Genomic DNA, 16,091 nt, shown 5'->3' on the forward strand with positions numbered 1-16,091 from the left:
CTTTCAAGGATTTGGTCCATTTCATCTGGGTTATCAAATTTGTGAGCATAGAGTTGTTCATAATATTTCTTATTATTATTTTAATTTCCGTTGGAGCTGTGCTGATGCCTTCTCTTTATTTCTGGTATTAGTAATTTGTGTTTTCTCTCTTTTTTCTTAGTTAGCCTGGCTAGAGGCTTATAGGTTTTATTGATCTTTTCAAAGAAGCCCCTTTTGGTTTCATTGATTGGTTTCATTCAATCTCTATTGATTATTTTTTTTTCTGCCCTAATTTTTATTATTTCCTTTTTTCTGCTTACTTTAGATTTAATTTGCTCTTATTTTTCTGGTTTTCTAAGGTGGAAGCTTATGTTATTAATTTTATCTTTCTTTTCTAATATATGCATTCAGTGCTATAAAATTCCCTGTAGCCATGCATTTGTTGCATCCCACAAATTTAGATACTACTTTTTCATTTTCATTTAATTCAAAATACTTTTCAATTTCCCTTCTTTGACCCATGAGATTTGAGATTTCTTCTTTGACCCATGAGAGGTATGTTGTTTAAGCTCCAAGTATTTTGGGATTTTTAGGCTATCTTTTCATTTTTGATTTCCAGTTCAACTCCACCATGGTAAGAGCAAACACTGTATGATTTTGATCCTTTTAAATTTGTTAAGGGGTGTTTTATGGCCCAGAATGTGGTCTATTTTGGTGAATATTCTGTATGAACCTGAGAAGAATGTGTAATCTGCTGTTGTTAGGTGAAGTAGTCTGTAGCTGTCTAGTCTGTAGCTGTTTTTTTTTTTCCCCCCTACAGAGGCCCCTTGGAGGGGTAGTCTGTAGCTGTTGATTGATGCTGCTTTTGAGCTCAGTTATGTCTTTACTGATTTTCTGCCTGCTGAATGTGTTCATTTCTGATAGAGAGGTGTTAAAGTCTCCAATTATAACAGTGGATTAGTCTATTTCTTCTTACAGTTTTGCCTCACATATTTTGATGCTCTCTGGATATCTTTTTTTAAAAACTTTTTACTGGATATCTCTTTATGGTGATAAATATAGGTCATGATATGTATCATCAACAGATATTTGTGTCTGCTAGCACTCCTGTGTGCTAGGTGTGAGGATATAGTAGTGAACAAGACACATTCTCTGCCCTCAAGGAGTTTGTTATCTGAGAAATAATTTTGTAAAATGCTTGTTACCTCAGGCTTGCTAATATCTCTTGTGAATATGAAAAAAATATTAAATTTCTTTAATGTGCATTACTTTGATCTAGTAAGGTTGAAAATATTTTCATATGTTTATTGGTCCTTTTCTTTCAGAATGCTTGTTTTTTTTTCCATTTAGTTTTTTTTTTCTGATTGATTTTTAAGAGCTCTTTGTATATTATGGACATTAATGCTTTGTCTATACAATATGAATTGGATTTTTTTCTTAATTTATGAATTGCAAGTCAACCTTGTTAATGCTTTCTTTTTCTTCTTCCTGGCAGAAGTTTTCTTTTTTATGTGATTACATTTTCTTTTCTGATTTCTAGTATTGCATACCATGCTTAGAAAGGTCTTTTCTACAAGACTGTTAAAAACATTTAAATCAGTACTTCCCTGTAGTATGTGCAAACATGCCATGTGTTTGCATTTTCATTTAATTCTGTGATTGGTCTAGAATTTATAATGTGTGAGGTAGCTTTATTTTTAAACTGGCTAGTTTATTATTCCAGTACTATTTACTAAATCAGCTATCTTTTCTCACTGATATGAAATATCTCTTGTATCAGTCACTAAATTCTCAAATATATTTGGATTTATTTCTCTACTCCCTGTTATGTTTTACTCAGTGTCATCCTTTGCTAATAAGATCAATAAATTTAAGTATTACTAAACTTAATTACTGTAGTTTTATAATGTGTTTTAATATGCAGTAAGGAAAATGCTTTCCTCATTAGGAATTTTTGGTTCCTTTTTAAAGTGTTTTAGTTTATAGTACTTTCTAATATGGTTCGAGGGATCACCTTTCAAAATCATCTCTGCTCTAAAAAGTTAGGATTTTTAGAAACAGCCATTTAAATTTTTGTTATGGAAATAAAGTGGGTTTCTGTCTTTATAGAAGATTGGAATTCAATTTTAGTTATATGGAAAGTAACTATACTGAATTGTTAAACTAATAACAGCTTAGTTAATTTGACCTTATGATAATAATTTTATTCTTTCCATGTACTCTATATTAAACAATGGCAATAAATGCATTCTTATAAAATAGTTGAGATGTTCCAAAAACATTTCAAATGTTTCAAGTTTGGGGTAAAATTACTCTGAGTAAATAGTCTATAAGTAGCAGGAGTTTGAAGTAAAAATAACAGTAAAAGAATAATTTAACAATTTATTCCACTCTAAGTTCCTTGAGGTTAGTATATTTGTCTCATTAATTTCTGTATCTGTCACAGCATCTTACCTTGGTTATTTATTTATTTATTTATTTAGGAGTCTTTATCTAATATACAGACTTTCCTCATAGAAAATGTCTCATTTTGTCTTGATTTTCCCCCAGCACACTTGAAAGTCATGTTGACTTTCACACTGTTGCTAAGGACTGTCCAGAGTGTTCCTGGTAGCTGGTATTGGGAACTCTTTGAATCAAGGTCCTCCCTGTGGCCTACTTTCTTTCTAACTTAGAAAGAAAATACATGCATGTACATTCTCTTATTTTATTTTTATTTTTTAATTTATTCATTTTTATTGAAGTATAGTTGATTTACAATGTTGTGTTATTTCAAGTTTACAGCAAAGTGATTCAGTTATACATACATACATAGGTCTATTTTTTTCAGATTCTTTTCCCTTATAGGTTATTACAAAATATTGAGTATAGTTCTCTGTGCTATATAGTAGGTCCTTGTTGGTTATCTATTTTTAATAGAGTGGTGTGTATATGTTAATCCCAAATTCCTAATTTATCCCTCCCCCGCCCCTTTCCTCTTTGGTAACCATAAGGTTGTTTTCTTTGTCTGTGGGTCTGTTTCTGTTCTTTATGTAAGTTCATTTGTATCATTTTTGTTTAAATTGCACATATAAGCGATCTCATATGATGTTTGTCTTTGGCTTGCTTTACTTCATATGATAATCTCTAGGTCCATCTATGTTGCTGCAAATGGCATTATTTCATTCTTTTTTATGGCTGAGTAATATTCCATTGTATATATGTATCACATCTTCTTTATCCATTTATCTATCGATGGACATTTAGGTTGCTTCCATGTCTTGGCTATTGTAAATAGTGCTGCAGTGAACATTAGGGTGAATGGATCTTTTGAATTAGTTTTGTCCCTGTATATGCCCAGGAGTGGTATTGCAGAATCATATGGTAGTTCTATTTTTGGTTTTTTAAAGAACCTCCAGTCTCTTCAGTAAGTGGTGCTGGGAAAACTGGACAGCTACATGTAAAAGAATGAAATTAGAACACTCGCTAACACCACACACAAAAATAAACTCAAAATGGATTAAAGACCTAAATGTAAGACCGGATGCTATAAAACTCCTAGAGGAAAACATAGGCAGAGGGACTTGCCTGGTGGCGCAGCGGTTAAGAGAATCTGCCTGCCAATGCAGGGAACACAGGTTTGATCTTTCCAGGTCTGGGAAGATCCCACATGCCGTGGAGCAGCTAAACCTGTGTGCCACAACTACTGAGCCTGCGCTCTAGAGCCCATGAGGCACAACTACTGAGCCCGCATGCCACAACTACTGAAGTCTGCGCGCTCTAGGGCCTGCGTGCTGCAACTACTGAAACCCGTGTGCCTAGAGCCCGTGTTCTGCAACAAGAGAAGCCACTACGATGAGAAGCCCGCACACCACAAGGAAGAGTAGCCCCCACTTGCCCAACTAGAGAAAGCCCATGTGCAGCAACAAAGACCCAATGCAGCCAAAAAATAAAAAAAAACAAAAACCCCCCAAAAAACATTGGCAGAACACTTTTTGACATAAATCACAGCAATATCTTTTTGGCTTTGTCTCCTAGAGTAATGGAGATAAAAACAAAAGGAAACAAATGGGACCTAATTAAATCAAAGTATTTGCACGGCAAAGGAAACCATAAACAAAATGAAAAACAACCTACAGATTGGGAGAAAATATTTGCAAATGATGTGACCGACGAGGGATTAATCTCTAAAATATACAAATAGCTCACACAGCTCAATATAAAAAAAACAAATAACCCGATCAAAAAATGGGCAGAAAACCTAAATAGATATTTCTGTAAAGAAGACATACAGATAGCCAAAAGGCACATGAAAAGATGTTAGACATTGCTAATTATTAGAGAAATGCAAATCAAAACTACAATGAGGTATCACCTCGCACTGGTCAGAATGACCATTGTCCAAAAGTCTACAAACAATGAACGCTGGAGAGGGTGTGGAGAAGAATGGACCCTCCTATGCTGTTGGTGGGAATGTAAATGGGTGCAGCCACAATGGAGAACAGTATGGAAGTTCCTTACATTCTCTTATTTTAAATATTTTGTATTTAGAAGATTCATGGTTGGTGGCTTTTTAAAAATAAACTTTATATATATTTTTTAACATTTATTCATTTGGCTGCGCCGCATCTTAGTTGTGGCACATGGGATCTTCGTTGCGGCATTCAGGATCTTTTTATTTGTGGCATGTGGGATCTTTAGTTGCATCATGTGGGCTCTTAGTTGTGGCATGCGGGATCTAGTTCCCTGACCAGGGATAGAACCAGGGCCCCCTGCATTGGGAGCTCGGAGTCTTAACTACTGGACCACCAGGGAAGTCCCTAAAAATAAACTTTTTAAATTCTAAAAATTACCTGTGTTTTTTGTATAAGATTTGGAAAAGGTGAGCGATAGTGATAAAAAAAAATAGCCATACGCAATTTGTCAGGGAAACTATTGTCAGCAATTTGGTATACTTTTTTTTACTCCTTCACCTCCCCCTCAGCCCCCAGGCAGTATTGTGTGATACATAAAGTTTTAGATTTTGCATAGTGTTTCCCCATTTTCACAGACTCTTTGTAAGCATTTTTAATGGATATATAACCCATCATGTGGATGCACTATATATAATCACACATTTTATAAACTTTTCTCCTTCTTGCTTTTCCAAATTTTGTTAAATAATGCACTTTTGTGGAGGAAATTTTTTTCTTTATTCTAGTTGTCAGTTAAAGAATTCTAATTACAGCAGGTAAGACTACTGCTTACGTTTCATAATTTTTCAGTTCACTGGTTCATTTAATAAACATTTTGAGAAACAATTGTGTGCCAGGCAGAATTTAAGGACGTTTGAAAAGTTTACTGTCTGGTGTAAGAGGCAGGTAAGAAGCAAGTTATTACAATACAGTGTGATGAGTGCTGTGATAGAGGAAGACATAGGCTCCTAAGGAGCTAAGAAGAGGGGCTTCTGTCTTAGTTTGAGGTTGGGAGGAGGGTAAAAATCTTACTAATCTTACCAGAGGAGGAGAAACTTAAGCTGGGTCGTAGGGACTCATGATAATAAGACAGTCAAAAAATGAGGGTGAGCAGGAAGGCATTGTAGGTGGAGGGAAGAGCACATGCAAAGGCATGGAGGTATTAGCATGTCAAGTTTAGGAAGCTTTAATATTAATATTAAAAATGGCTTTAGTATATAGTGCGTGTGAGGGAGTGGCAAGAGAGAAAGCTGAGTAAGTGGGCAGATGTAATTTCATGAAGGGCTTTGAATATCATCCTCAAGGCTGGGGTACCATCATGGACGAGGCAGAATCCTTGAGAAACATGTTTATAGCTCTTAACTCTTCATTTGTACATCAGCAATTCTCAAATTAATAGCTCTCACCCAAACCTCACCTTTGAGCTCCAGAGCTATATATCCAACTGCCTTGTTGGCCTCTCTAGAATGTCTAGAATGTAAGCGTCATGAAAGCAAGTATTTTACTCCCTTTGCCCTAAGCTATATCTGCACTACCTAGAACAGTGCCTGGCAATAATTTATCGAGTGATTAAATAAAAATGAATGATTCCCTACTATATCTCAGAGCCATCTCAAACTCCACATAAATCCAATTCATGATCTTCTCCCTCTAACCTGCCCTTCTCCTAATGTTCCCTATTTTTAAAAATAATTAAAAAAAATTTTATTTAGTTTTGGCTGTGTTGGGTCTTCTTTGCTGCACGCGGGCTTTCTCTAGTTGCGGTGAGCGGGGGCTACTGTTCGTTGCAGTGTGCAGGCTTCTCATTGCCGTGGCTTCTCTTGTAGTGGAGCACAGGCTCTAGGTGCGTGGGCTTCAGTAGTTGTGGCACATGGGCTCAGTAGTTGTGGCTTGTGGGGTCTAGAGTGCTGGCTCAGTAGTTGTGGCGCATGGGCTTAGTTGCTCCGCGGCACGTGGGATCTTCCTGGACCAGGGATCGAACCGTATCCCCTGCTTTGGCAGGCGGATTCTTAACCACTGAGCCACCAGGGAAGTCCCCCTAATTTAATGTTCCCTATTTAAGTGATTGGCACCAACTATTTAATTTCACAAGCCAGAAACCTGGGTGTATCTTTGACATATTCCTCTTTCTCACCTTTCACATCCATTTTATCGCTGAGACCTAATGAATTCTTGACATTTCTTCATATGTCCATTTCTGTCCACCTCCACTGCTCTAGTCCAAGCTACCATCTCTCTCCTCATCCTATACAGTAGTAGTAAACTCTCACCCTTTACTCTTGTCCCTTTTCAATCTGTTCTCTGTGTTGGAGTCAAAAAAAAACCAAACAAACCCACAGAATCTGATTCTGATATTCCTGTTTGGAACCAGTTGCTCTTTGGATAAAGAACAAAACCCTTAACATGGTCTACAAGGCCCTGTGTGCTTCGGCCACTGTCTAACCCAATAGCCACATCTCATGCCACTTTTTTGGATTCTGTGCTTAGTCGCGTTGGCTTTTTAAATTCTTCCGGTGGACTGTGCTTTCTTCTGTCACAGTTATAATGTATAATTAGTAGCTTCTAATACATATTATAAAACGGAATGCCTATTGTCAGAGAAACAAATGTATCGATACCTTTGAGTTGATATTTATAACCCTGAAAGGATAATGTTCTGTGTGGCATTCTTTACTTGAAAAGAAAACTGTCTGTGAATTATTTCAAATAAGCTCAAACATTTTCAGTTATAATTTGTTCCTCTTTCAGATTACGTATCACGTATATCAGTTTTCTCTCAAGTAAGTTAAATACTTACAAGCTACATTTATTCTTATTTTAAAGTAAGAAAACATTGTCTTGTAAATTTAAGCCATTCGACTTTTAAAAAAATGCTGCAGTAGGAAGCAAGGATGTATTGGAAATATAGGAAATGCCTTAATTAAAAAAAACAACTAGGCTTTATATGAAACTAGTGACAATCAATATAAGTGGAGGCCTCCATTCTGAAGATAGTCGCCATTTCTTATACGATTTCAAATCACCCTCTCTGATTACAAATGAAACAAGTCTTGAGTAATCTCACCAAGACTGACTTGTGTTACTAGGTTATTGTTCTTAATTGTGAGTGTCTGGGGGAGTTTATTGTTTGGTTTTGTGTGATAATTTTTATTGTACATAAAATATACAACAATAAAATATATTTTGTAATTAAAATATTTTTAGAGTATATTGTATTCTATTCTGTAAAATGAAAAATTGATTTGCTCATTTCCAGTTCAAGTTGTATTTAATCACTTAAGTAACTTTAGCAGATAGTGCACCATATAATATGTACTCATTACTTATTTTTCTTTAACTTCTTTATGTCAGAACAGAAGTCTAAACTTACAGAAGAATGCAATCAAGTGATGGCTTTTTCTTTAGAATCTGACTATGGAGGCCACAGGAACAGATGAAGCTGACAAGCTAAAAACTAAATTTATATCTGCTTGGAACAATATGAAATATAGTAAGTATGAAGATTTGAAAACTGTATAAATCCAAAGAAATATTTGAAGACATGTATTATCTCCCTTATTAAGTCACTGACAATTGCTGAGATTCTCTTTGAATGAAATATTTCTGTAAGGAATGTAGATAAGAATACTACCTGAAGAGAGAGCCAGAGACCATCGTAAACATTGCTTAGAAACTCAGGCATATCATGTGGTCCTTTAAAAAAGAAAATTCCAAAGAAGATAGAATTTATTCAGGTGATGATAATACCTCAGGTTTTCAGACTCAGCATCAGGCACCCTCATGTATGAACCAGGAAGCAAGCAAAATAGACTGCTGAACACACAAAGCAGACCATTTAAAGTTCACATTGCTGATACATACGACTTTCTTCTAGGAACACAATCAGATTCTTATTTTTAACTTAGTTACTCTTGGTTTGCATACAAATCCAATAGGGATCATATGGTGGTTTTGAAGCCCACTTAAAGACTAGAAACAAATTGGAGATGAAAAATCCTTCAACGATGGCGAAATACTCAGCAGAACCAGTTTCAACTGGAAGAAGTTAATATCCATAAGATAGGAATGATAAAATTTAGTAAAACCCCTTGACAGCGCAAATTCAGGTGAAACACAATTGGCTGTTGGCTCCTGGTTCACTGGAAGTCATGGCCAGCTAGCTATTTAGACAGTTAAAACTTGATAATAACTTGACATTGTATTTTGAAGATTATAGACATTAATTTTTTGAAAATTGAGATTTAAATCATATACTACTAAAATTCACCTTTTTAAAGTGTATGATTCAGTGGTTTTTAGTACACTCACAGGAATGTACAACCATCATCACTATCTAATTCCAGAACATTTTCATCACCCCCAAAAGCTACCTTGTACCCATTAGCAACTACTCCCTATTCCTCCCCACCTCTCTCCAATCCCTGGCATCCACCAGTCTACTTTTTGCCTCTCTGGATTTGCCTATTCTGGACATTTCATATAAATGGTATCGTATAACTTGTGGCCTTTCGTTTTTGACTCCTTTCACTTGACATAACGTTTTGAAAGTTAATTCATGTTGTAGCATGTATATATCAATATTTCATTCTCTTATACGGCTGAATAATATTTCATTGTATGGATATATCACATTTTCTTTACCCACTCATTAGTTGATAGATGTTTGGGTTGTTTCCACTTTTTGGCTATATGAATAATGCTGCTATGAATATTGTATACGAGTTTTTGTGTAAACATATGTTTTCAGTTCTCTTGGGTATATACCTAGGAGTAGAATTGCTGGATCATGTGTTTACCCTAAGTTTAACTTTTTAAGGAACTACCAAACTGTTTTCCAAACTGTTTGCACCATTATACATTCCTACCAGAAATGTTTGAGGGTTTGAATTTCTCCACATCCTCAGCAATACTTGTTAATGTCTATCTTTTTAATTAGACCCATTCTAGTGAGTGTGAAGTATCTCACTGTGAGTTTGATTGTATTTCCCTGATGAACATATGAAGTTAATCCTCTTTTTATGTATTTATTGGCAATTTGTATATATTCTTTCAAGAAATGTCCATTCAAATCTTTTGCGTGTTTTAAAATTGGGTTGTCTTTTTATTATTGAGTTGTAAGAGTTCTTTATATATTCTAGATAAAAATCCCTCAGCAAATATATGATTTGCAAATATTTTCTCCCATTCTTGGATTGTCTTTTCACTTTCTTCATAGTGTCCATTGAAGCATAAAACTTTTACTTTTTGATGAGGTCCAATTTACCTATTTTTTTTCCTTTTGTTGCTTGTGCTTTTGATGTTGTATTTAAGAAACTGTTGCTTAAATCAAGGTCATGAAGATTTGCACCTATTCTTTAAAGAGTTTTTATCTTTTTAGCTCTTATATTTAGGTCTTTGATCCATTTCTAGTTAATTTTTGCATATGATGTGAGGTAGAGGTTCCACTTTATTCTTTGTATGTGGCTATCTGGTCCCAGCATCATTTGTTTAAAAGAATATTCTTTTTCCATTGACTGGTCTTGCCACACTTACCTAAAATCAGTTGACCATAGATGTAAAGATTTATTTCTGGACTCTCAATTCTATTCCATTAATCTGTATGTTTGTTCTTATGCCAGTAGAACATTCTCTTGATTACTTTAGCTTTTTGTAAAATTTGAAATTGGAAAGTATGATTCCTCCAACTTTGTTCTTCTTTTCCAAGATTGTTTTGACTGTTCTGGATTCCATGCATTTTCCATATGAATTTTTGATCCTCTTATCAATTTCTGCAAGAAATCCAGCTGGGATTTTTATATAGATTTTAGTGAATCTGTAGATCAATTTTCAGAGTATTGGCATATTAACAGAATATTGCCATATTAAGTCTTCCAATCCATGGGCATGGGATGTCTTTCCATTTATTTAGGTCTTTAATTTCAATGATGTTTTGTAGTTTTCTGTGTGCAAGTCTTGGCACTTCTTTTGTTAAAGTTATTCCTAAGTATTTTATTCTTTTCAATGCTATTTTAAAATGAATTTTCTTCATTTCATTTAGACTCTTCATTGCTAGTATATAGAAATACAGTTGATTTTTATGATTTGATCTTGTATCTTGTAAACTCGATAATCTCTTTTATTCTAATAATTTTTTGTGGATTCTTTAGGATTTTCTGTGTGTAAATCATGTCATCTGCAAACAGAGGCTTATGTTCTTTTTCAACCATTTAATCTGATGGATAGGTTATGTGATGAAGATTTCATTTATAAGGTCTGAACATTGTCATACAGGTACTCAACACATTTCAGCAGTGACCTAGGAATTGTTATTTAACCTATTATTTACATATGTGTAGCTTTCCCTATCTAGATATTTAAGTGGGCATCATAAGATTATGGTAATCCCTAATCTCCGAAGAACAGATTGTTCAGGGTAACTACATGTTCTAGATAGTTTTAAGTTATAGAGTAGAATTTTAGTTTTATTTTTATTGGTGAAAATTATTCTAAAATGTTGAATGTATTTTCATTGTTTAGAGTTTGTGTAGTATGGATGGTTTAAGAAGGATTAAAATCGATTGAGCACCCACTAGTATGTTGTAGTTTATGTACCTTCTCATTTAAATTTCATATCTTTCTGAGTTAGATATCTTTCTGAGATTTAAACCTAATATGTTTCTAAGGTATTCTTTTTGTGCAAATTAGAAAACTGAGATTAGGTGACATATTCAAGGTCGTATATCTAGGTAAGTCTTGAAACTTGTATTCAAACCCAGCCTCCCTTGCTCCCTATTCTTGCTGTTCTCTGAATACACTGAACATAATTTAGGATTATTTTTTATCAATGTCAATATTATTATATAAAGATGGAACTAGAAATGGCATAGCACTTAAAATTTAAAAGAACTGGACCTTACTTTCTTGAAAAAGTGTTTCATTTTTGCTTCCCCCCCCATATTTACATGACTTTATGAGGTATGTAAACTTGATTTCCTTTTTAAAATATTACGAAGTAAATCATCCTTCTGGGTGTTTCTGTTCCTCCAGAAAATCATTATCATCTCTACTATTTCTGTGCTCTTTGGCTTGTTTGCATCTTTTAAAGCCTGACTTGTGATTTTCAAATTGCTGACTTAATGGGCTATCGGTTTTTTGGTAACATTTTGTTTATGGTAGCTAGTCTCCAAAGACAGTCCTCAGTGAATCACATTTTGTGTTGTCTCTTTTCTCATATGAATCTGGGCTGGCTTGTGTCTCATATCAAGCAATAGAATGAGTTAGAAATGAAGCTATGTCAATTCCAGGCCTAGCCATTAAGAGACAACTTCTGCCTGGTGTGTGCACTATAACTCATTGCTCGTGTAAAATGTAGATCGTTGCAAAGCCTCAGGCTCTGACTTGTCAGGTTCACCTTTCTTTTCTTTTGGAAGGGCTGGTGACTGGTAAGAGGGTATACAGGTAGAGGGTAAAGCATAGGGAGAAAGAGAGAAGTTCCTCCGTAAAGGTTTTTTGTTTGTTAGTTTTTGAGGTTGTTTTTATGAAGTTCTTAGGATTTGCTTTGGAAGTACTGCCTTTTGGGGAGAGGGGATTGTTATCATTTTGGGGATTAGAATCATTCTAGTATGGTGCTAATAATACTCCTATGAAACAATGTCTATAAAGCACCTAGCTTAGTTCCTAGTATAAAATAGATGGTCAGTAAATACTATTTTCCCATTGGAGTTCAAAGAAGAGAATGAGAGATAGGTGGGAACAGGAAAAGATGTCTTAGAAGTGCGTGTTTGAGTCAGAAGAAGAAGATTTAAATGGATTTAAATGGGCTGATATTGGGGAGGATATTTTTGTTATGGAATAGTATGAACCAAATATTAAAGCCCACTTTGAGTATAGATGAGAAGTAGTGGAAAAGATGACTGTAAAGGTGATTTGTATCATATTGTGGAAAGTCTTTAGTATCACAGAGAAGTTCATTATAAATCTGTTAGGTAATGAATCATTGAGGATGGTTTTTGAGCAGACGAGTTACCTAATCAAAGCTGAGCCACAGGGAGATTAATTTGGCAGGGATATGTGGCATATGCTAGAGTGGGGAAAAACTGATTACAGATAAGCCATTTTGGGGGAGTATTGCAGTAATCCAAAGCCTGATTACTGTATTTGACTTTCCATTCTTTCTTTCTTTTTTTTTTGGCTGCGTTGGGTCTTCATTGCGGTGCTTGGGCTTCTCACTTGCAGTGGCTTCTCTTGGTGCGGAGCACGGGCTCTAGGCTTCAGTAGTTGCAGCATGCAGGCTCAGTAGTTGTGGCACGCGAGCCCTAGAGCATGCAGGCTTCAGTAGTTGCGGCACGTGGGCTCAGTAGTTGCGGCACGCAGGCTCTAGGGTGCGCGGGCTTCAGTAGTTGTGGCGCGCGGGCTCTGGAGCACAGGCTCAGTAGCTGTGGTGCACGTGCTTAGTTGCTTCACAGCATGTGGGATCTTCCTGGACCAGGGATCAAACTCATGTCCCCTGCATTGGCAGGCAGATTCTTAACCACTGCAGTACCGGGGAAGTCCCTCCATTCTTTCTTTTTCACTACCAAACTCAGATACTTGCATGATTTTTATTATAAATACATATTTTAATATACTTGTTCTTTATGCTTATTTGTATTATAGTACTTAAGGGAGCACTTTCATAAAAATCGCTCATTTAAAATTTTGTAACAACTCTGTTAAATATAAATGTTGGTCTGCTTAAGACTAGACCTAAGTCTCTTAACTCCCAATTTCAGATTCTTTTTATTTATATGTTCTTGCATTTTAGGAGCTGCTTTTAAGTCTGCCATTAGCACTCAGGAATTTCATACACTTAGGAATATTCAGGAATGTAATGGGCAAGTGCTTTTCTCAGGAAATTGAGAACTATTAATGGCAACATAAAAAACCAAAAGGAGAGTTCCTTTTAGATACAGACAGTTTAGTAGGAAGAAAATTGGAAGAATTAGAGTTTGCAACTAAGAGTTGAGGATTGGGGATTGGGAGGTGGAAAATTGAGATGAAAATGTCTGAAAGCTTTATACATCACTTTCAGAAATCCTCATTTGGCTGAAATGATGGGGTAAAAACAGATTTCCCTAGGAAACTTCAGAGATCCACTTTTATCATAAGCATTAGTGTACTGTGTGATCTTTTCCCTAAATTACTTCACTGGAATACTCAAATACTTTAAACCTTTAAAAATATCTAAAATGGAAGAAAATATAAGAAATTGGTAACATTTGTTGCCTTTGGGAAAAGAGGTTGGTGTCAGGGAAACTGGAGTAGAATTTGTACCTTTTAAGTTTTATACCATAAGAACATTGTGACCTGTTTGAAAATAAATTAAAACAGATTTTTTTCTCTGCCATGTTCTTTAAGTGGGCAGAATGTGGTTAAAATACTTTGCTTTATTTGAAAGTAGCATAAGTAGTCTGTATTTTCAGTTCATTGTCAAAATACTTTTGCTACACTTGTAAAAAGTGCACATCCATAATTGAGAATTGGTGATTTGAAGTTAAATACAAGAAAATGCTGCTGAACTTTTAGTCTGAAATCCTTTAATTGCAAAACTGTTTTTCTCTTTTTCTCATTTAGGTTGGGTGTTGAAAACAAAGACATATTTTAGTAGAAATTCCCCTGTATTATTGCTTGGAAAGTGTTACCATTTTAAATATGAAGGTAAGTGCTAAATTTGTGATCCATTTAAAAATCTTTGTAGAAATTCATTGTGTAATTGTTTTCATTATTTTATTTCCAGATTAACCTACTTTTGACATATTTCTTTTTGTTTTTTACTTCCAGTTATTTTTATTGTGGTAAAATACACATATCAAAATTTACCATCTTAGTCATTTTTAAGTGTACGGTTCAGTGGTATTAAATACATTCATAATGTTGTGCTACCATCATCACCATTCATCTGTGGAACTCTTCATCTTGTAACACTGAAATTCTGTACCCATTACACAATAACTCCTCATTCCTCCCTTCCCTTCAGCCCCTGGCAACTGCCATTCTACTTTTTATGCCTATGTTTTGGCATTTATCTTTTAAAAACCTGTATTTTATGTAACACATAAACTACTGCCATATGGTTTGGGTTTCTTGTGAATTCCTTGAAAATAAAGTTCATACCGTCATACACCATTTGTTATATCCCTCATCATTTTGGACTTACCGTATGAGTGCTAAGTAAATATTATTTGAGTCAATATCTTAATATTCTTTATCAAGTTCTCTGATGATAATTTTAAAATATATGATAATAATTAAAAGTATCACGTTAGTTAACGTAAAAAATGGTAAGTTTTCCAATTCTTAAGGATGCCCCAATTTCTGAAATTATTTACTGTATTTGATGTTTCTGAATTTTCATATATCCTCATCCTTTCTGTAATTATCCTATATTTTCTTTTAATAATTTATGTCCCCTATTGAGTGCCTATTATGTGTCAAGCATCATGCTAAACTCTTTGGGAAATGTCTTTAATTCTCACAACAAGCCTACAAGGTAGATTTAAGTGTCCCTATGCTATACGTTTGAAAGCCGGAGTTTAGAGAAGTTAAATAATTTGTCCAAAATCACACAGGTATTAGATGACAGGGCTGAATTTTAAACCAAGACTATGTTTCATTTTAATACTGGCATTCTTTGTACTATATGTCTTTGCCTGGTATTTTGTATGTATGAGTGTGTGTGTTTTGTGTGTGTGTGTGTGTGTGTGTGTGTGTGAGAGAGAGAGAGAGAGAGAGAGAGAGGAGAGGGGAAGAATGTATGTGACAGTATGTGATTATCAAGGCTTTCATTCGTTTTTTTGATTGATCTGTTTTGGTCACATCAGCAGTTGTCTAAAGCCTAAATGGTTTGTAATAGGAACAGCTGACATTTATTGAGTATTTATAGTACGCCAGACAGGATTTTTAAGTAATTTACATGTATTAACTCATTGAGTCCTCACAGTATTCTTGAAAGATGAGTAGGAAGTTGGTGGATAAAGAAGGCATGCATTTTAGGTAAATAGAATGGCATGATGAAGGCAATAGCACTGAGATGTTAGACAGTATATTTAGGAAACAGAAGTGTCAAGTGTAACTATGGTGGGAGAGAATTATGAAAAGGATCACATTATGGAGGAGCATCTTGAATGCTGTGCTAAGGAGTTCGGTCACTTGTTTACAGGCAGAGGAGAGTACGGGCTTTAGGGTGAGACCTAATGTGGGTTTGAATTTTGGCTCTTTTTGCTGATTAGTTGTTATTTTTGGCAAGTTATGTGATTTCCCTAAGTATTAATGATACCTGTTTCGTAGGCATTTAGCGATATCTCTTGTACATGTAAGCATTCTAAATGATATTATTATTCATGACAAAAGGAATGTGAGAAAAAGTTATTAGAATTGTTTTTAAGGATAGCGTTATATATTTTTTGGAAGAAATACTTTGAGCAGTAAGTGGATTCTTGGGGGTCCTCAACTCGAGATGAAAAGTTAACTGATATAGGGGATACAAATGGGACAAATAGAAGACTGTTTTGTTTTGGACTAGGATTAGGGATACAGGGAAAGAAAGACAAGGGTATGGGGCTCGGGAAGGAGAAAGGAGAGCGAGCCAGAAGGGTGGTTGGATTCTGCATGTCCACCGAGAGGTTTCCTTGTTGACGTGCTCTGGTCTTCAGCAAAGTCAGG

The 16,091-nt window shown here is 35.1% G+C and overlaps 1 protein-coding gene across 4 annotated transcripts in view; it reads left to right on the top strand.

The window, feature by feature from the left end:
* ATG4C (autophagy related 4C cysteine peptidase) overlaps positions 1-16,091 on the top strand; it is a 94,643-nt gene that overhangs the window by 20,633 nt on the left and 57,919 nt on the right. For 2 of the 4 annotated variants that reach the window (XM_068540020.1, XM_068540019.1), the window contains 2 exons: positions 7,764-7,902; positions 14,004-14,087. In XM_068540020.1, coding sequence (XP_068396121.1) covers positions 7,827-7,902; positions 14,004-14,087 — 160 coding nt within the window. In that variant the 5' untranslated portion in view covers positions 7,764-7,826. The remainder of the gene's footprint in view (positions 1-7,763; positions 7,903-14,003; positions 14,088-16,091) is intronic. The other 2 variants (XM_068540023.1, XM_068540021.1) reach the window with 1 other exon arrangement.

The sequence above is a fragment of the Eschrichtius robustus genome, chromosome 3 (genome assembly GCF_028021215.1).
Source record: "Eschrichtius robustus isolate mEscRob2 chromosome 3, mEscRob2.pri, whole genome shotgun sequence".
NCBI classification, from domain to species: Eukaryota; Metazoa; Chordata; class Mammalia; order Artiodactyla; family Eschrichtiidae; genus Eschrichtius; species Eschrichtius robustus.